The sequence below is a fragment of the Equus asinus genome, chromosome 13 (assembly GCF_041296235.1).
Source record: "Equus asinus isolate D_3611 breed Donkey chromosome 13, EquAss-T2T_v2, whole genome shotgun sequence".
Taxonomy (NCBI): domain Eukaryota; kingdom Metazoa; phylum Chordata; class Mammalia; order Perissodactyla; family Equidae; genus Equus; species Equus asinus.
This window is the reverse complement of record NC_091802.1, coordinates 25296075-25316860: the sequence shown is the minus strand read 5'-3', so window position 1 is coordinate 25316860 and position 20786 is coordinate 25296075. Positions and strand designations below refer to the sequence as shown.

General features: G+C 51.2%; 1 protein-coding gene across 7 annotated transcripts in view; it reads right to left on the bottom strand.

Annotated features, from left to right (window-relative positions):
* The window catches only part of HNF1B (HNF1 homeobox B), a 50958-nt gene extending 31996 nt beyond the window's left edge, over positions 1-18962 (bottom strand). For 2 of the 7 annotated variants that reach the window (XM_014862258.3, XM_014862256.3), the window contains exons 1-4: positions 18228-18751; positions 13442-13641; positions 8223-8409; positions 6529-6764 (exon numbers count right to left, since the gene is read on the bottom strand). In XM_014862258.3, coding sequence (XP_014717744.2) covers positions 6529-6764; positions 8223-8409; positions 13442-13641; positions 18228-18571 — 967 coding nt within the window. In that variant the 5' untranslated portion in view covers positions 18572-18751. Of the gene's footprint in view, positions 1-6528; positions 6765-8222; positions 8488-13441; positions 13642-13747; positions 13917-18227 lie in introns of those variants that run through there. The other 5 variants (XM_014862254.3, XM_014862252.3, XM_014862255.3 and 2 more) reach the window with 5 other exon arrangements.
* Between the last annotated feature and the right edge of the window lie 1824 nt (positions 18963-20786).

Here is a 20786-nt window from a genome sequence, read left to right as displayed (position 1 = left end):
TACCACTTATGAGAGCCTGCTACGTCCAGGGTGTTTTTCATATATTATCTCATTTAATCCTTCCAGCAGCTGCATGAGTGGGTGTCCCCATTTTACACATTGAGAAACTGAGGCTCAGAGATCCCAGAGACTTGCCCAGGCTCACAAAGCTTATAAAGTGGCCACGTTGAGATTGGAATTCAGGTCTGCCACCATTGCCCATGATTTTGTTGCTATACCCACTGAATTTATAAAAGCATTTCCTCAAAGAGTATCTTCAGTGTGTATTAAATGTCAGGGTTGTTGATGGTTGGGCATCTATGGTACAGCCTGGGCACTGGGCTTTTGCAAAGCTCCCCAGCTGATTCTAAAGTGTGGCAAGGTTTAGGAACCCTTGTCCTAGAGTGGGGGTCAGCAAACTGTGGCCCGCAGGCCAAAGCAGCCTGTTTTTGTATGACCCATGAGCTCAGAACGGTTTTTACATTTTTAAATGGTTGGAAAAAAAATCAAAAGAAGAATATTTTGTGATACGTGAAAATTACAGGAAATTCAAATTTCAGTCCCTTTAAATAAAGTTTTACTGGAAGACAGTGACGTTCATTCATTTACATATGGTCCTGGGCTGCTTTTACTCTACCAAGGCAGAGTTGAGTAGTTGTGAAAAGAGACAGTGTGGCCTGAAAGCCTAAACTATTTACTATCTGGCTCTTTACAGAAAAAGTTTGCCAATCCCTATACTAGGGTTCTTACGAACAGCTGGGATGATAACCACAATTGAATGTTCCATTTGACTTTATTTTTGGGCTATGTTTTATGTGTGTGTGTGTGTATCTATCTGTCTATATCTATATCTATATATTTTTCTTTCCCTTCCTCATTTAATGCTAGCACTTCTTGAAAAGTGGGTAGAGGTATAAGGCCAGATCTTGTGCCCGCCCATCAAGCAGTTAGCTTCAAAGACCCTCCTGCAGATTTCTGCCTCTCTCTGCATCTTTGGTACTTAATTCTCTGCAAGTTCCTGTCAGTTCCCATCCAACCTTTAGCAAACAGATTCCAAGGGCACTTCTCCCATAACCTGCAGGTGGGGGGCTCTGTGCTTGCGGGCAGCTTCCTTCCTCCTTGGAGCTGTCTGGAGGCAACAAGGAGTCCTTGAAGCCTCTAAGGGTCCTTCAGGAGGATTAGGCATGGCCAATAGGGCTGCTACAGTGATAGGACTCAGGTATCTCCTGGCCCCTTTGTGCAGAGGCCTGGAGCCCCACCAGCCCAGCAGCCAGGTTCCTTTGTATGCAGGCCAGGGTTGGTCCACTATCAGGGGGAGGTTGCCAGCAGAATGCTCTGAAGGCCGGGCTTCTTAATCTCATTAATATCCTGATTGTCTTCCCCAATCTAGTGGCAACTGATGGGGTGGTCCCCACAAGATAAAATGACCTTCAAATTCAACAGATAAAAGAGCCATCAGATAAAGTCCCTATGAAGAAGGAGGATGTTGGAGCCATGTCCGATATTGAACTCCAAGTCAATATATAAGTGTTTCCTAAAATAGCAGACATTTCAAGGCAGGATTTGTTTCTCTTGTTAATTGAAATAATCTGTTACTTAGGCCAATGAGACATATTTACTATGGGACCTTAGCTGTGGAGATGAATATTTTTACAGCTGCCCTCATAAACCCCCTCCCCTTGTCTGCTGCCCAGGGAGGGGGCGGAGCTCCAGAGGTGAGCCGAGGTGCCTGCACTGTCTCAGAAGCCCCATTAAGTTGTTAAGGCATTTAGTGCCCCAGACAGTGCCGACTGCAAGGGCAGTTCAAATCCCCACCCAGATGGGGATGGGACTGTGAAAGGGGGGGGCTCTGATTTCTTCCCTGGGTGGGGCACAGAGTCCACCTTGGTCAGGGGCAACAGTTGGAGGGGGAAGCAGTAAACCAGCCAGACTGGGAGACTCCCACCCTCACCTCACCTCCTCGGCCATGTTCTCCCAAAGCCTCTTTGTCATTCAGAGGGGAGCAGGAAGAATGTGGGAGAAGAAGGGACTGTGAGGGGATTCTGTGTGTGTGTGTGTGTGTGTGTTGATTTTCATGCCTGAAAAGTTCTTAGCATCTGCATAAAGCAAAGAAAGATGGACAGTGTGTGACAGCTCAAAATGTGTCTCTGCCTCTCACTAACTAGATGAACTAGGGCAAATTACTTACATTCTAAGCATCTCACTCTCCTTAACTGTAAAATGGGGATGAGGACACAGATGGTTTCTAAGTACCAAGGTTGTTGTGAGGATTAAATGACATGATGCTTGTAGGTGCTCAGCCCAGGGCCTGGTATGCAGGAAGCGCTCAATCGACACTAGCTGTGATGGTTATTCCCAGTTAGTCAATAAACCCTGCCACTGAGCACTTTGGAGATTTCCTTGGGTCCTGCAGATTTCAGTATCAGGGAAAACAACAGCAACCATCCAGATATCCTGGCCCAGAGTTTGGTTTGTCTAAGACCCAGAGTTAGATTCCTGCAGGTGACTTGGGAAGAGATGTGAAAGGGAATGAGGGGGAAACAGGAGGCAGGATTCTCTGGTTTCCAAGCTCTGATCTGACCATCAGGGTAATCAAGTCCACTGGGTTTGGAGAGAGAGAAATAGAGTTCCAAGGGGGCGAGGAGTAGGCAGTCACAGAAATAAATGTCTCCTCTTAGGCAACAAGGCTGTGGTTCAGGGGGTCTGAAGGTTATCCTGCAAGGGCTTCTCCCCTCTGTGCCTCACTTTCTTGCTGGGAGAATGAGCCCCCATCTCCATCTCCAAAGGTGATATGAGAGGGAGGAGATTATGCGTGGGGTGAATGAAGACCTTCTACCCTTCCCTTGCTGTTGCAAGGTGGCCAGGTGAGTTAGCTGGAGGTGGCCAGGTGAGTTTGCTGCAGACTGGAGCAAAGGGTACAGTGAGCAAGGCCACCACAGATGGTGCAGCCGGATCCCATGGCTTGGGCCAACTCTCGCCCAGCTTCCAACCCACGCCAACTTCCTCCTCCTCTTCCAGCCGATCAATACGAGCACCAGTCTCCAACCAGCCCTTTTCCTTGCCACTGCCCTGCTCTCTGACCTTTTGGGGGCCTTTCTCTTGATTCTACTCCAGAAAGGAGGTAGGGGCCATCACTCCGGGCCTTCTCAATGGCCTCAGAATGGGCTGTCACGGGGCCTATAACCAGGGACAGCTCCTGCTGGCCAGAGCTGGAATGGGGGGGTGCAGATAAAGGCCTTCCAGGCTGAAGATAAATGGCTGCCTGCAGCCTGCTACAGTAACTTCAGGCCCCCAAGAAGAGCAAACAAAGGGTGTCCCTGTGACACTCACTGGAAAGATGAAGGCCCATCAGCGGCAGCCAGGCCGGTTCAAAGCCCCAACTTAATTGTCAATTAAGCATGCATAAGGGAGACAAAGCCATGACAACCCTAGGCTGCATGCTGGTGTGCGATTGTAAAGCCGGGAGGGGCGACGCTGACAACAGCTGATTCTGCTGACGGTGTGCTTGTAGGGCACCTTGTAACCAATCAGCTGCTGACAGAGGCAAAGGGCTCCTCCTGCCACTCCTATTGTGCCGGACATTCCAGGACCAGGGTCACACTGTGGTCATCGTGGGCAAGTGGGCCACAAGGTGCTAAGTGTGGCTGGGAAGGAAGGGGCTCAGAGAAAGGATGCTCTCCTCTCCAGGAGGAGGGTTTGAGGAAAAGATTTGTCTCTGAGGTGCCTCCAGTCCTCCTGGCTCAGATGCTGGTGTTTGGAGGGGAGAGAGGGAATGGGGTGCAGGGTGAGGCGACTTGGGCGTCCTCTCCCCAGCTCAGCCTAAGGGCTTGCTAGTGCTGTCTCCGGAGGTTGGCTTCCCCTCGACCACCACAGAGCTCTTTTTGTCTTCTGCACCCAGTTATATTTTGGGCTTGGTTAGAGACCACACCTTGGTTGAAGGGACCATGATGGGACGTGAACCATGAGGCTCTGCAGAGGCCTTCCCTGAGTGCTGGCCTCCAGCCTGCCATCTGCCCAGCCCCAGGTGTGTTCCCCAGGAGCCCTGTCACAGCTCAGGTGCTGCCTGCCCTGGCAGCCTGAGATGGCGGGGACACAGGCACCGATCCTCGCATCCTGCACCCCAGGCACCAGCCCGCTTCCAGTCCCAGGGCCAGAACACATCTCACTGCCTCTCAGGAATAATGCCCCTGTGTGTGAAACTGAAAAGGAAATAGGTTTCTGCTGCCCATCATTCTTTCTACTGCAGCTTATTTAGTTCTCTGTAATAATAAGAGTAATGATGATAGCAGTTATGGTTTATTGGGAAAGATGTTGCTTACATATTCTCTCATTTAATCCTCCCACGGACCCTGTGAGGTCGGTACTAGTCTCTATTTTACAGACAGGAAACTCAAACTCAGAGAAGTTACGTGAATTTGCCACGCTTCAGTTAAAGGAATTAACCTGGCTGGTTAGAACCAGGATTCAAAACTAAGTCCAGAGAATCCAGTCCCTGGGCGTGGACAAGGATGATCTTGATGAACCTCGAGTAAAATTAAGGTGGAGAGGAAGGCAGCCTCCGAAAATACAGAGTGTCCCATAATTCTTGCTCCATAAACAGCAGTCTCTCCCTAGAAAGACGCATGCAGCCCCCAGAGATAATCTTGATCTCTAGCTTGTCTGGGGACTCCACACCAGCACGATGTCTCCCCAACTAGATGATAAGCCCCCGAGGGCAGGGAAGTGTGTCTCACTCATCACTAGCACAGTGCCGGGACTTGTTACACACTCAGTGCACGTCTGTGCTGCGGGAAAGTCCAGAGTGGGAATCAGCAGGCCTGAGTTCTAGCCCCTGTTCTGCTACCATCGCTCTGTGTAACTCTGGGCCTCAGTTTCCTTCTTTGAAGTCCCTCCCAGTTCTAATATTCCATGCTTTTTTAAAAGGCCAACATTTCTGGGGACCCCAGAGACTCCGCTTCCAGGGGGATGTGCCTTCTCAGACTGATGAGAGGGGTCTTGAGGCTGCCTTTCCCACCCACCCTGCCCATCTCTAGTACCTGCTCGTGTCCCTCCTGCCCCAGCTCTCTGTGTCTCCTGTCAGTTGACAGAATGCCTAAGCGAACGACCCCGTGGTGACCTCACCACAGCCCCAGCTTGTCAGAAAGCTGCTGGGCCTTTGTGTGGCCTGCAGGCTCCCTGACTTTGGTGTGGAGATCACAGGTCCCAGCACAATAGCCATTGTCTTCTCAATAATGCCCCTTGCCCCAACCACGCCCCCCGCAGCTCCCAGAGCCAGCTCTGTGGATCACGACCGGCGCAAGGGCTCCAGTCCTGCTCAGGGCCAGCCACATGTCGTTTGCCACCCGCCTCTGAACCCTGCTTCAAATTCCCAAATTTCCAACAAGGGGCTAAGTTACTCTGCAGTCAGGCCACTGTTGCTCTGGAGGCTTCTCTGTCTCTCAAGAGCAACTCAAACTTTCTCCTCTTGTGGCTGAGCCCTTCCCTTCTGAGAGCCAGATCTTGAGAAGCCCTCAGCCCCGGCCCAGCCTTCATGCTGGACTGAAGGCTTCATTCAGGCTCCCAGAGACCCTTGGAGAGGTCATGCTATGGGAGGGCACAGTGTGGAACAAATGCTTGGATACCGCCCAGCTGGTGGCTCTGAGTGGTCCCCCAACACTTAGGCCAGCCTCCCGATCTCAGGTCTCTCCCAGCAGAAGGGCAACCAGCAGGTGAGGTGATGAACAGGTTTCAGAATCACCCCCCAGTTAGAAACAGTGCTTGGCTCTGCTTTTGCAAGCTCTTCCCCAGAGCAGGCAGGAGACCATGTCACACTCTGTCTACATGGGAACCAAGTGACCTCAATAAGCATGCCCATTCTGGGAAGCCAGCTTTCCTGGAAGAACTAAGCCCTGGGGCAGAAGTGCTCACCCCCAGCCTAAGCCTGATGCAGTGGTCAGCATATGGGGTGCTTTCCCACAGTGAAGATGTAGGATTCGGTGCTGACAAGCTCACACCCCACGGCAGAGGGTCTGGCACCCAGTAGCACACAGCAGGTACAACTGGTTTTGGCTAACTCATATCTGCAAAGATTTCAAATGACTGACTCCATCCCAACTTGGATGGAGAACAGAAGCCAACAAGCAGAGGCTGCCAAGAGAGGCCCCTTGGCTCCTCCTGCTGGAGCTGGACAGAGCCCTGGGTGGCACACGGATGGGGGTGGAGGAGGTGACCCCTCTGCCTGTGGTTTGGACCTATATACCAGTAAGGCAGGCATCTGGGTCTAATATGATGGTGGCACTGACCTGCTCACTGAGTCAGCAGACGCCCAGGGAGAAGAAAGAAGGACTAGAGAAGAAGGGGGCGAAGGGCTCCCTGAGGCCGAGCAAGGACTCAAAGGAAAACTGACCACAGCCACACATTTTCACAAGGATATTCTGGCAATGGGAGGAGGCCAGGCCTAGGACCAGCCCAAAGCATTTCCAACTCTGCAAAGTCTTGACCCAGATGAGACCCATGGGGAGAAGCAGAACGGTGGGGCTGCCGAGGCCGTGGGGCCTGGGCCCTGCTTACCTGTCAGCTTGTTCGGAGGAGAGGTGCTGGGCTGGTGGTGAGGGGAGCCGTGGGAGAGCAGGGGGTTCAGGCTGTGAGTCTGGTTGGAGCTATAGGCGTCCATGGCCAGCTTCTGCCGGAACGCCTCCTCCTTCCTGCGGTTTGCAAACCAGTTGTAGACGCGGACCTCAGTGACCAGGTTGGAGCCCAGCCCATGGGCCTTGGAGGGGGAGACGCCTCGCTGCAAGCATTCTGCCCTGAGAACGGACGGAGGGAGACAGTGAGTGGGGGTGGCCAGCAGGAGGTTTGCTGATGTTTGGCCCCAAACACGCAATCGCACTGGTCTTGTTAGGAGTGTGAAGAGGCCAAGGATAGAGTGGGAGCCTGGGGAAGAGTCTCTCCTGAGAAAAGTCCCGCCCGTGGAGTCCTCTCATGCTGATGGCTGGAGTGGGGCCAAACACAGGTACAGAGCAAGCCCTGCTGCCCTAGGCTGCCGCTGCGGCTCCTGAGTAAAAGTCAGCAAGCCGAGGGCAGGAAACTCCAAGGGGCAGGTCCAGACTGGGCCTCCTGACATCTCCTTATGTTGCTATCCTTCCAACCCTACAAATGGCAAAGTCCTTCACTGGCTCTGTCTGACCCTTCAAAGCACTCTCAAAAGACTTCTGGTCTTTCAGGGTTTGGACGCCCCGAAAGGGAACCAGAGAAACCAGATCCTTTATTGCCACAGTAGGAATCCCCTCCAAAGGGCAGGCTGGGTGAAGTAAAAGGAGGACATGTAGACGTGGCTGGTCTCTAGTTTTATCATTGCTGAGGAAACCCCAATGCCAGGCGTGAGAGATATTCTTGGGCACCACTGGATGCTGGGGCGCTTCTCGTTAGCAGGCGGACAGAGCACAGCCTGAGGACTCTGTGACACGTACAGGCTGATCGTTTTGCCTCCCCTCTTCTCGCCTGACCTCCCTGGCCTCGTCCTTTCACTGCCAGAGCCAGCCCAGCCCAAGACAGAGAGAGAGCACACAGGTCTTGGCCCGAGCAAGGAGCAGAGTTTTTAGAAAGTCAATGTCGGAGTCAGGGAGGATGGGGCAGGAATGAAGCAAAAAGAGATCTCAAGGATTTCTAATAGTTTTCTTTAAAATTATACGTAGGGTTAAGATACAAAAAGAACTCTAATCAGTGCGGGCAGAGTGAACTGAACAGACCCAAGCAATTCTTATTCTCCTGCCAAGCTTTCTTTTGGACCAATGGGTGTACAGCAATTAGTTGAAGTCAGAGACAGTCTGTGGCTAAGGGATGGTTTTATATAGAGGTTACACATGATTCAAACTCCACTGGCATCATATTTTAGGCCAGAGCTCTCCCGAGTGTCTCCCCTGGAATAATACAGTTCATGGGAGTGTCATTAAGAATTAGCCAGAGAAAAGACTCCATGGTCAACAACCGATTCAATGGAGCTAAGGCAGTTTCTTGACTGTAAGACTTCTCAGAGCTTTTCGTATATTAACATATGGCGTGACTCCCCAAGAGGAACCACGCATATGATGTTTCTCAAACTTATTAGTGACTTGAAATTAGGGTTCTGTGGAACACACTTTGGGAAACCCTGCTTTAGTCACACTTATCTGGATAACCAGTGTCTCAATATCCCAGGACTGAGGGGATGGATCCTGGGTCCATATGCTTGCCCGCCTGCTCAAGTGAGCTTCTGGTGGTGTTACCTGTTGCATTCCTCCACTAAGGCCTCCCTCTCTTCCTTGCTGGGGTTCTTTTGCCGGTCGTAGGCCTGGTACAAGATTTGCTGGGACGCGGGCCCCCATTTGAACCGGTTGCGACGCATCTTCTTGTTGGTGGGCTCAGAGCAGGCGTCATCGGACTGCCCAGGCCCCTGGCTCTGTTGACTGAACTCTGGAAAGAGAAATAGCAGCTGATCCTGACTGCTTTTGTCTGTCATATTTCCAGAACTCTGGACTGTCTGGTTGAATTCTGAAAAGAGAAAGGAGTAGATTTGATAGGGTCTGTAGCCTTCACTCGGCAGACAGACAGACAGATAGACAGACAAAAATACCTTTATTCCTCTCCCCTAAGCTGTGTGATCTGCCATTATTGCATGTGGAAGTGCAAAGGGAGGCCTTTCCTTTCTTTGAAGGAGCTCAGATGTAGCCAACCATTGTTTAAGGGCAATTTATTATTTTTTTTCATTGGCTCACTGGCCCTCAGACATGAAGCAAGGCTCTGACTCCTGAACTCTTGTATTTTGATGTCAAGGGGATGAGCTCAACCCCGTCTCCGGTCCAGAGGGAAAATGCTCTAAGGTACAATTTGTCCTTTGATAAAATATTCAGAGAATGAAAATAGCTCTCCCCACCCCTACATGTAGATTTAGCCTAGTACCTGCATTATAATGTCGCGCTCTTAGAAAAAGCCCCAACGCAAAACCTTCTGACTACTGCTTCGAAATAGACATAACCAGAGCTTCGTACTGGGAAGAGAAGAAGCTCTTTAGACCTCAGACAATTTCAAAGACAGTGGTATGAGTGTGCGCGTGTGTCCAGAGGTCCCTTTATGAGGGAAACAGCCCAAGAGGGGAAGGCCTTACAGACTTGCGTACACATTGAAAGATGGCAAATGCAGAGGGCTGCAAACATAGGCCCTTACCAGGAACGGCATTTTTTTTTTTTCCAGAAAGATCAGCCCTGAGCCAACTACTGCCAATCCTCCTCTTTTTGCTGAAGAAGACTGGCCCTGAGCTAACATCCGTGCCCATATTCCTCTACTTTATATGTGGGACGCCTACCACAGCATGGCTTTTTGCCAAGTGGTGCCATGTCCGCACCCGGGATCCGAACCAGCGAACCCCGGGCCGCCGAGAAGTAGAATATTCGAACTTAACAACTTCACCACCAGGCCAGCCCCCAGGAATGGCATTTAACATGATGGAGAAGGATAAGTGCAGATGAAATGATGCTGTCTGTCTGGTCCAATTCCCAGGGCCAGGCACATAGTGACCCTTAATATATTCTTGTTGAATGAATGACAGAAAGACAGCAGCTCGCCCCCTGGGGATACCCGAGCCTATATGGTTTAAATGAGATTCGATATTCATTTGTGGAAGAAGAGAGCTTTGTTGTTCTCTTTCTCCTGTCTGCATGAAGCAGAGTTCATCAGGGTGATTAGTTCCATTTTACAGATGAATAAGCATAGAGGCCAAGCACCCTGCTGAGCAAGGACACACAACAGATTCATTTCCCAACTCCTGGTCACCCTGCTCTGGACCTTGATGTTTTTCTTTCTTGGTTCCTGGAATCACTCCTGCACGTCTCAGGGACAGCTTGGATCCCAAATCCTCAAGGTTCAAAGTCAGGCTACTATTTAATGTTTGAATCCCCTCTACACCCCTCTACCACGTGGTCTTGCAGTCTATATACCTCCAGCAACGGGGAACTTACTACTGGTCTAGGGATCCATGTCCATTTTGGTCTGTCACAAGGAGCAGTGGGCCCCTAACCAGCCTAGACTTAGGACCCCAGCTGGGGTGGATCGGGCTTTGTTTAACCAGCTGCTGATTGGCCACGTTAACGAGCAATCTCCCCGGTAGACAGACTGAACACAGCACAGGGTCCTTTGATTTGGGCCCCATCCACTTTGGATGATTCTCAGGCCACGAGGGCTCTGTTTTCACTGGTTCTCAACAATTCCTTTAGAACCTGAGAGAGTCTCTCCCAAATTTACCAGCAGGAAGGCACTGACTCAATGAGCTCATGTGGGGCCCCAGCTAAGTTACTCACTTCCCTGCTCTCTCAGCTTTCCCATCTGTGGAATGGGACAGGGTGAGAACCTAAGGGGTACTAATTAATCTTTTAGAACATCTACCCCTAGTCAGGATGACGACCACAATGACCCAAATTCCTATGTGCTTTCACACCCCCTAAATTATTTGTTCTTCACAGGAGTAATCTAAGTGAGTTATGTCAGGGACAAGCAGAGGGGGAGAAAGGAGTTCCGTGTTCAGTGGGGGTCTGTCTCAGTGTCTTCCCTCCTCCCTGTGGCCCTGTGGCATCACCATAAATAATAGCCAAAGCCAGTATGGATGATCCCAAGGACCTGGGATCCATTCGAGGGTCTTCGTTTGTTGTGAACGGATATAATAACGGTTAACGTTTATTGAACCATTTCTATGGTGAGGTATTATACAAAGTCCCCTAACTGTCTCCATCCCATCTAATTCTCACAACCTCTCCATGTGAGAAGTTTTGTTATCTCCAATTTATAGATGAAGAAACTGAGGATCAGGCTGGTTGAGCGACTTGCCCAAAGTTGCATGGACTTGGGGCAGGAGCCAGAATGAGAGTGCAGCCTGTAGAAGCTAAGCCTCCTAACCAGTAGCCTATGCATCACCTCTTGCTAAAAACTCCACTCAATACACCCACAAAGCCTTCAACTCAGCCTTAGGTGGAGGTAACAAAACCGACTCCTGCAGTTTCGTTTGTGGCGGTTGTGAGACACACTCCCAGCTACCCACAGTTTGGGGGGCTACCTCTGTGTCTTGGCTGCCTGGTGTTCAGAACCAGTGCATGCCAGGGTCACCCAGGCTGACTTGCCTTCAGGTGCTCAGAAACATCCAGGTTCTACCCACTTCAGGGTCTCGGCCCTAGCCTCTCTCAAGTTTTGAAGAATTAGACTCCCACATGTCCTCCAGCCACCACCAACTCTCCTCCACTTCCGTCCAGCTTAATGTTGGGGTGGGGGGAGACAGAAAATATTCCTTGCTCATAAAAATTAGCTTGGAGAAGTTGGGTTCAGCAGCCTCCTTATAGGCTCAAGAGCCAGCTTGGGCAAGGAGATTCTGTGCGTGTAGATGGGCCCATGAATATTACCATTTATTATTTTTAGTTTTTCAAGGAAATATGAAATCATGTGACATCTTTTCAAAATTCTCCCCCCCCCGCCTCCTTTCTTCTTCCACCCACTCCACTCACTTGTGTCCTTCTTTTATTTATCTCACTTCCTAATGTTTTCCCCTTGATTTTGTGTATGGTATTCATCCTTCAAGACTTGGCTCAAATGTCACCTCCTCTAGGAAGCCCTCTGTGATGTCTCCAGGCAATTTAGCAGTTCCCCTGCTGCCCCTTGTGTATATCTTTATAACAGCCCTTAGCAAGTGGCGTCATTGTTCATTCAAACATCTCATCTTCCTCATTAGCTTGTAAGTCCCTGGAGAAAAGGAGCTGTGTATCCCACAGCCCAGCACTGGGCTTGGCTCCTATTAGGCACTTACATAGTATTTACAGAATGAAGGAATCTTTCTTAAGCTTTGTCTCATGTGACTTTCAAACAATAATAATAACAACAACAATAAGACATCCTTTGCAGAAACTGTCACAAGTTTTTGTAAAATGTCCCTTCTCGAGCATCTTGAGAAACTTTCTAGGACTTCTGTCTCTTTAGAAGCTTTCAGTTGGCCTTTCCTGCCTCCTTCTCCTTTCAGGGGGAGCTCCCAGTGAATACACGGAGGTAGCTCAAACTGGAGATGCCACATGGGGCTTGGACAGGGGTGCGGGCAGGTCCAAAGTGTTCTCTGGCCTTTGGAGACTGTGGCTCCTGAGAATTTTCTTGGACTTTCCAGGAATTACAGAGAGTTGCTTCATGTCAGAAACACAAATTCTTACAGACCTAGCCACCATGGATGACAGATCAACCTAGAGTTTGAAAAGGTCCTCCTCCCTATGCAGCAAAGAGCTCTCTCTTCTTCTAATCTATCCTTTAATGCTTCCAACAAAGGAGCAAACAATCACAGCATAAGATGAATGCCTGGAACCTTCCTTTCCACCATGAAGGCCTTTCCAGCCCACAGACATTGAGACAATAAATGCTGAAACAATCACTTGAGCAGGGTGTGAGAGAAAACAAGAGTGATTTCAAAAAGTGGCCATCCAGTGAGAGGGAAAAAACCCAACCCAGAAAGTGGTGGAAACTAATATCTTGACAAGAACAGAGAAGGCCACGGCCCAGAGGATAGAGTGTGGGGAAGAGTGAAAACTCATACAAAATTCTCCTAGGGAAAGGGCTAAATTGAAATAATTAAAGAATAATGTAACGGTATACTTTCCTAAAAACAAAACAGTATGTTATTCATACTCTTGTCACTCAAATGCAGTTCAAACTTCCCTGGATTTCAAAACAAAAATCTCTCAGAATTATTGAGTGGAAGAGATCTTGGGCCAGAAAGGAAATTTGGGGATGGAAATGAGAATGAGGAGAATTGACTGGTCAGAGTTCCAAAGGCAGACAATTTCCCTGTGTCCTGCCGCAGCCAGAAGCAGCTTCCTCATTAGACAGGCTCACCAGCCCAGGTCCCAAAACTCTACCAATTTTTGTAAATGTAAGTAAGCACTTTTAATTGCTTCAGAACTCAGTTCTACTCCAGACCTTCCCAAATAACAGGATCAGGTTCTGAATAGATCTATGCATACAAACACCTTCTACTTTCTATACTCTTTACAGAGGGCAGGAAAATAACAGTAAAGTGATCAGTATTATTGACTGCTGTGAAATGTCTTTTTTGGAAACTCTGTTCTGTGGTCATGTATCAAGGGGAGCAGCTTGGCTTACTTTGGGGACGATATTCCACTGTTACCTACTTAGTTTCAGAGAGAAAGCTGTTGGGAGAAGGGACCAAAAAAATTCAAGGTACACTGCACCCACCGAAGGACTTGTCAAAGCAACCGGCTGGGTAGTAAGGGATCATGGGAGAAGAAAATGACATAAGCCAACCCATTGTACAGCAACCTGACCGCCAAATCCACCTTCCAGCTTCCCTATATTTGCCAAGCGCTATGCAGGCCTTCCTGATAAAGGAGAAACTGAGGCATCCCACAGGGGTCAGAATTAGGGCAAAGGTCGCTCCAGGTTGAGGCAGAGGCAGGATTAAAGCACTTACGTCGGAGGATCTCCCGTTGCTTTCGGACGTACCAGGTGTACAGGGCCGCCCGCTTCTGGGTCTTCATAGGGGTGCCCTTGTTGAGATGCTGGGAGAGATGTGACTGGTTCAGACCGGTGACATCGACCACCTCCCTCTGGGGGATGTTGTGTTGCTGCATGTAGCCCTTGATCATTTTCGCAGCCCTCCAAGGGTCCTCACTAGACAGATAAGCAGATGGTTAGGACGCTGGTGGAAGATGCCCGGGGAGAAATATTCTCTTTCTAGGGGTTTTACCTAAACTCTGTGCAGAACTCTGCTCCTCACCTATATCTCCGCCTGTCCAAGCTACATCCTTGGCAGAGATGTGAGAAACCATTATAGAACCTAAACGAAAGAGAAGATGAAAGCTCGTACATGGCACACTCCAAACCTCCCTTCCCAGATCAGGAGGGCCAAGATGAAGATTACTTCCCGTCTTCAGGAAGGGGAAAGCACTACCAGCACTCTGTGTGGTTAAGCAGAAAGAAAAGTTCTTGTTTTATTTGGCTTTCCTTTATTTTCTTGGAATGTGAGGGACTTAAAAGGCAGGAGACCCACTGGAAAGTCATTCACCTGGGGTGGGCTGGCTGATCCTACAAGGATAGGAGGTAGCCTCAGTTTCTAAATTCACCTAGACATCTCCCACATTATTTTCCTTCTGAATGGGTGTCTCACTTTTTTGTCTTATAAAATAGGGGCAAAACTTTTGTGTCCACCTCTTGAGAAGAAAGGAGGACTTCTTAGCTGAATGTTGAATGGTTTGCAGAGTTTCAGAAAAGTTTTAAGAAATACAGTGAAATGAGTTTTAAGAAATGCAAGGGAACTTCCTCCCTGGGATGAAAGAATCACTCCGGCGAGGCAGACAAGCACAGTTGAAAAAAAAAAAACAAACCAAAAACTCCACAGCCCCGCCTCCCAAATAAAACCTAATGGGGATGAGTAATTTCAATTTCTGAATAAGATATTAAAGACCCCAAATGCCTCGTTTTTGCTCTATTCTTACATTTCTCCTCTGATATGATAAGAGTATCTGGAAGGCAATGTTTCTCATAAATTTCAAGTTTGGAATAAGAATATGGTTATACTTTTCATTCCTTTTAAACACAGGCATGCAAAGAGCTTTAGAACAATGCATTAGTGCTTTTGAATTTTATTTATTGAAAATGTTTTCAACTTTGCCAATATCTTTTCTTGCTTATTGAATAGGTGACTTAAAAACGGAGATATCCTTTAAAACAAGAAATTTAAAAAATAACGCACAGTACAGAATAGAAGTATTAAAGAAACAATACATCCACACAATGCATTTAATGCAGCTACATATTTAACTTAAAAACAGCCTCCTTTTACTGTATGTTGTCTATACTATTCTGATACAACACGAAAAAATGAAAGGAGAAATTAGTTTCAGATGAAAAAATAAAAAACAGTATAAAGCTGTGCCAAAACAGATACAGTGTTGCAAATGAAATAACCAACTTATTTCTAAATGGTATCTATAATATGTCAAATAAAATTAATTTTGTTTAATGGATTTAAAAATCTAGTAATTAAACTAAGATATTTTGTAAGCATTTGAATAATTCTGATTATTTTAGCAAATCTTTGATATTAAATTCATGAGAACATAGGCTTTGATAGAGATGTTTTTGAGAAACGTAAACTTTTTAGATGAATTGTATATAAGTTAACGAATTTCTCAAGTATTTATAAAGGTACTTCCAAGTAATACAACATATTGAAGTAATGACAACAAAAAATGAGAAAACGCGCTACAGTTTCAAATATGGAGAACGCACCTCGACTAAGAGAAAAATAATGTAACATTTTGGACATACCCGTGCAAACATTAGCGGTCATTTAAAAACTTATTACTGGCGAATATTTCCACTGACATTTTCAGGGTGGAAAAACACTTCCGACAGATACGAACAATTGCTTCTAAAGTTAGAAAAAGTATTTGGATTTTCAATATTCTTTTAACAGACTCTATTTTTGATTTGTTTCTTTACCTGTGTTCATTTGGTTTCTAAGAAACCTAGCAAAATAGCGTAATGTTCTTAGAGCGAAAGGTTCCGTGGAAAGAGTAAATTAGCTTACCAGTTGGGAAGGTTTAAAAAAAAAAAAGCCCAGGAAAACCTTCTAACTGTAGCAAACCTTTAAGCCCGCATTGAAGGACTAGAGTTGGGGGTAAGATGGCGTAGGTACACCTTTCCAGCCCTCTGATCACAGAATTCACATGTATTCACCGGGAAAAGCCTGGAGAGCCGGTTGCGTTTCTTTATTTGAAAATACAGCTCGTGTTCGGGGCTCCCACCCGCGGTAAACACACGGATCGGGAGAAGCGCGCCGGGCCATTGTGCTCAGAGCGCAGGTGTCAAACGCCCGGCCGCGGCGCCCGCCTCTGGCCGGCCCAGCGCGCTCCTTCTCAAACAATGCCTTTGCTGCCCACGAGCAGAAAAGCCCTGGACCCCGCACAGGTCGCCACGCGTTGGGTGAGAAGCCGCCACTCTGGCTTCTTAGGAAGCAGCCAACTTTGCAAACGCCCCCCGCGCGCCAGCCTAGAGGCCGGCTCCCTCCTGGAGCCCGGGCCCGGGCAGCAGGCGCGCGGGCCCCATCTTCCTTTCTATTCTAGCCTTTCTGTTCCAGGACGCTGCAGAGCGTCCAGGCGCTCCCCAACGTGACTTTTCTTCTTTTCTTTCCGCCTTAGGGGAGCAGGGTGGGCAAAGGAGGGAGTGGGAGTGTCTGGCGCTCAGGAGCCGACTGTGCAGTGACCTGGGAACCGCTAGCAATTTCTTGAAAAATTACTTTAATAAAGTCCGACCACTCCCGAAGGTGGGGGAGGGAAGGCAGCACCCGCCTGGGCAAGCGAGAACAACCTCGGGGTCTGTCCCGCGTCCCCACCCCAGCGAGGGTCTCGGCCCCCGATGCCTCCCTCCCCGCCCCGCTGGAGCTGGGGCTTAGCAGAGGGAAGAGGGCTGAGGTCCCGGACCCGGGCCGGGCCTGGCTCTGCGCCGGCCGGGCCTGCAGGTGTCGGCCGCCCCGGGGCTGCGCCGGCGGCTCGGGCGCCAGGGCTGCGGGCGGCGCGGGGGGCTTGGCTGGGAGCGCCCCGCAGCGCCGTGCGTGTGCGCTGGGAGCGGCGGGCAGCCCCGCGTCGGCGTTTTGATTTCCTTCCCCCTCTAAGCCGGATTTACAGCTTCACCAATGAATAACCCGCCTCTCTTTTCAACCTAATCACGACTCTTTGTGTATCTTTCTGTTGATGATTTATAGAAATAAATTAATAACACCCTAACTCCACGTGCTGCAGTTTATGTTACATCTCTGCGGCGTCCAGCCCCGCGCAGGGCTGGGTGCGGAGGGGCGCACTAGGTCGCCTGGGGTTTTCCAGACCATCCCAGAGCCCGGCTAGAAAGCGGGCTCTGTGGCCAGGAGGATGGGCCTAGGCCCCGCGAGTCCCCAGTGGCAGGCGGCGGGAGCTCGGTTAGTCTGCCAGGCCCTGGTCGACCTCCAGGCCGCCCCGCGCCCCGGCCTCTCCCTTCCGACCCCTCTCACCTTCCTGCGCCCTAACCCCGGCGGGGCAGAAACCGCCGCCCCTGGGGAAACCGCGGGGGAAGAACCCCAAACCTACGTCTTGTAGCAAAATACTTTTGGGGGGAAAAACCTAGAAGTCCCCTTGATTGTCTCAGAGAGTAAGCCGCAGGCCCCCCAAAAAGCAAATTCAAAGGCAAGGTCATATCCCATCCCAAACGGCCGCTGCGGGCGCGCGACCGAGGCTGCCCGAGTCCCGGGGCGCGACTTCGGTCCTGGCCCTGCCTTGAAACCGCGGCGCTCAAGTGTCCGGGGCCACGCGGGGGGCTCGGTCCTAAAGCAGAGCGGCCGGGAGCGTTGTGCGTGCGGTCTAGGGGAACCGCTGGGCTCCTTGGATAATTAGTAACCAGCTGTCAAAGCCCTAGGCCGGTTGGGGAGGCCCAGCGAACGATCCGGGACCGGTAGATAGCCAGCCAGCCAGCCTGCCTGAATTCCCCGGGGACGCCAGGGTGTAGGCGGCGAGATTGCGACCAAATCCGCCGCAAACTGGGGCGATTCGCCCCTGGCTTGCTTAGATCCTTGGTTTCTTTTGCCCCTTGCGGGTCTATCCTGACCTTACAACAAGCAAATATTTTCTTTTGCAAATCTCAACTGGCTTTGGAGATTCCGGGTAATCCAGGGGCGTTGCATGGGCGTTGCAGATGGGTATGCCCACCAGAGAACTCGCCCCCTAGACCCCCGCCCCGGGGGTCGCCTGTCCCTCTGCAAAGAACGGCGGGACGCTGTGCCCGAGGTTGGCCTGCGTTTTCCTGGGCCGGAGAGACGGCGCTTGGGAGAAATGCGCGGCATGGGGCTCGCGCGGGCCCGAGCCTCGTCTCCTGGGAAATCACCTCTGTTTCACTGCACCCACTCACACCTTCAGTCGCGTGGGCAAACCTCCCTGCAAAGGGCTCCGCAGCTCGGGGTCTCCCAGGCCGAGCCCCAGTCCGGCCGACAGGGCCCCTCGGGTCTGGGCGCTGGCCTGGGCAGGGGGAGGTGAAGCCTCAGGGCTCCGGCCGGCCGGTTGAGGGATTGGGAGGGGTCCAGGTGTTGGGAGAGAAGCGGAGCGCCCCCCGGGGGACTTCTCTGGTGGGAAACAGGCTTGGCAAGGGCGGTTCGGCGCAGTGTTGCTCAGGCACAAGGCCCTGGGCTCAAGGGGCTCGGGAGCGCGCTCCCCACCTCGGTGGGCGCCTACCTGAGCATCCGGTCCACCTCCGCCCGCTGCTCCGCCGCCTCCTCGGTGTTGAGCGCCTGCAGCTCCTTGAGGATGGGAGGGGTGTCATAGTCGTCCCCGTCCTCGGAGCCCTCGTCCCCGGACAAGCGGCCCTTGGCGTGGCCGTTCGTGAGAGTATGGAAGACAGGCTTGGTGTCGGGCTCGGCCCCGCTCCCAGGGGACAGGGGCAGCGTCTCCAGCTTCACCCCAAAACTCGGAGACGGCAGCAACTCCTCCAAGGCCTGGACCAGCACCTCCTTGGTGACCCCGGAGCTCAGCAGGGCGCTCAGGAGTTCTTGCTGGAGCGACGTGAGCTTGGACACCATTTTCCAAGGACAGAAAAAGAAGGGGGTGAGGGGGTGGGTGGGTGCGAGAGAGGAGGGTGGAGGGGAGTTTCACAAGCGAACCTTAAGTCCAGGAACCCCCCCACCCTTCAGCCTCCAGACACCTGTTACTCCCCGGGGTCCCGGAGTCTCCTCCGAGAGGAGTCAGAAAACTTCTAACTTGCCATGATCGCCACCATTAGGCCATATAAGATATGCAAATTAGTGGGGAGGGCCGGCTTTCGGCAAGATGCAAATGCTGGTGGGGAGGGGGAAAACCGAGAGAGAGGGAGAGCAAGAGGGGCAGACGAGGAGAGCTAGAGACCCGGGCCGGGAGCGGGGCTTGCCAGGGTCCATTGTACTCACGCTGGGGGGCTGAAGACCTTCTTGTACTGGTTCTTTCTATCAGCCAAACTTTAGCTGACCTTTGGACTTGTTAAGCAAGTAGTTGGCAGCCTAGCGTGGAAGGCGCAGGGGCTTTTCCACCGGCTGCGGGTTCGGCTTTAGCCTGGAGAGAAGAAGAAACTGTGCTTCGGGGTTCAGGTGAGAGCTGGAGGAAGTTGGGGTGCTCTGGGGAGGAGATGGAGGAGGATGCGAAGCGTAGAGACCCTCCGAGGCGTCTCAACCGACGCAGCTGGTGGGCCGGGAGCCAGCCTGGAAGAGGAGAAACCGACCACTTGGGAAGGGACGCGGAGACCTGGGAGAAGTGGGAGGTGTTAGGCGGGGTGACCGTGGATTACTGGGACCCCATTTAGTTCTACCCGGGTTACCGCTCTGTGCTCACCAACCGGGTCTGGCGGTTTGGGTGTGCAGAACTGCCCGCCCTGAGAGCGTAGGCGAGCGGGAAGGAGGCCCACAGAACCCTTGGAAGGAGGCGCCGACTAATTTATGGCCAGGGAGTGTAGCCAAAGTTAGGTGCCCCAGCAGCGAGCTGCAACAGCACCCAGCCTGGCCAAGCCAAAGCCGCGGGGAAGCTGGACGCCTAGCACGCTCAGGTTTAAACCCGGAATATCAAAGCGCCTCTGCTTTCGGAGCAAAAGTAGGATGGCGCGGCCTCCTTTCCAGCGGTGAAAGCAAGGCTTGGCCTGGAGCTGGATGGACAGCTGGAGCCGTTTGTCCTCGGGCCCACTGATTTCTGGTTTCTTCGCAGCTCCAGAACATGGCGGTCCCCGGGGCCAGGGACGGCGCTCTGCAGGCGCGAGGTCACGGCGGCAGTGGTGGGAGAAGGCGCGAGTGGACAAGGCGCCGACAAAGCTGCGGAAGGAAAGAAGTCTTTTTTCCACCCTGGCCTGGGCCGGAAAGGAAGCCGGGAACCGTTCAGCGCGATCGGAGTTTCACTCGCATCCTCCCCGGGCGCGGGGGAGGAAGGAGGCGAGAGGCGCACTCAGACCTACAGGCTGGACCTGACTTGCAGACCAGGGGATGGGGCTTTTTAGGATCCACCGCTCGCAGACCCATAGCTCCTGGAGCAGAGGGCACCCTCTTCCCCTCTCTAGGCCTCAGTTTCCTCATCTGTAAAATACTGATACCTACAGTGCAGGGGAGGGGCATCGTATCCATGGAATGAGACCACCTGTGAACTCCTTGGTGTGATAATAGCGTTCACAGTTTTCAGTCTCGGGAGGCAAGAAGTCAGTTCCCAGTAGTAAAATCTAACCCCTCTGGAGTTTTAGGGTTCTCAGAACGAGGCCCATCCAACACTGGGGTTGCAGGGACTGGGAGATTAGCGACAAAAATTAAAAATCAGCAGGGAATTTGCAAAGGCGTTTCTAAGCAAATTCTCCTATCTTTCCCACCTTTAAAAGATAATTAGAAGGAAGTTGGGGTTAGTTTCGGAAGGCAGGAATTTCAGCGTGGGGAGGAAGGGTCAGCGCTCTCCTCTGCTTGGTTCAGGATCAAATCCTTGGGTGTATGAGGGCTGAAACTCCAGAGGTGATTGATCCAAGTCAGGCAGCTAAGGAGCTAGGCTGCCTCTTTTTTTTTTTTTTTAAGATTTTATTTTCTTTTTTCCTTTTTCTCCCCAAAGCCCCCCGGTACATAGTTGTATATTCTTCGTTGTGGGTCCTTCTGGTTGTGGCATGTGGGACGCTGCCTCAGCGTGGTTTGATGAGCAGTGCCATGTCCGCGCCCAGGATTTAAACCAAGAAAACACTGGGCCGCCTGCAGCAGGGCACACAAACTTAACCACTCGGCCACGGCCACGGGGCCAGCCCCTAGG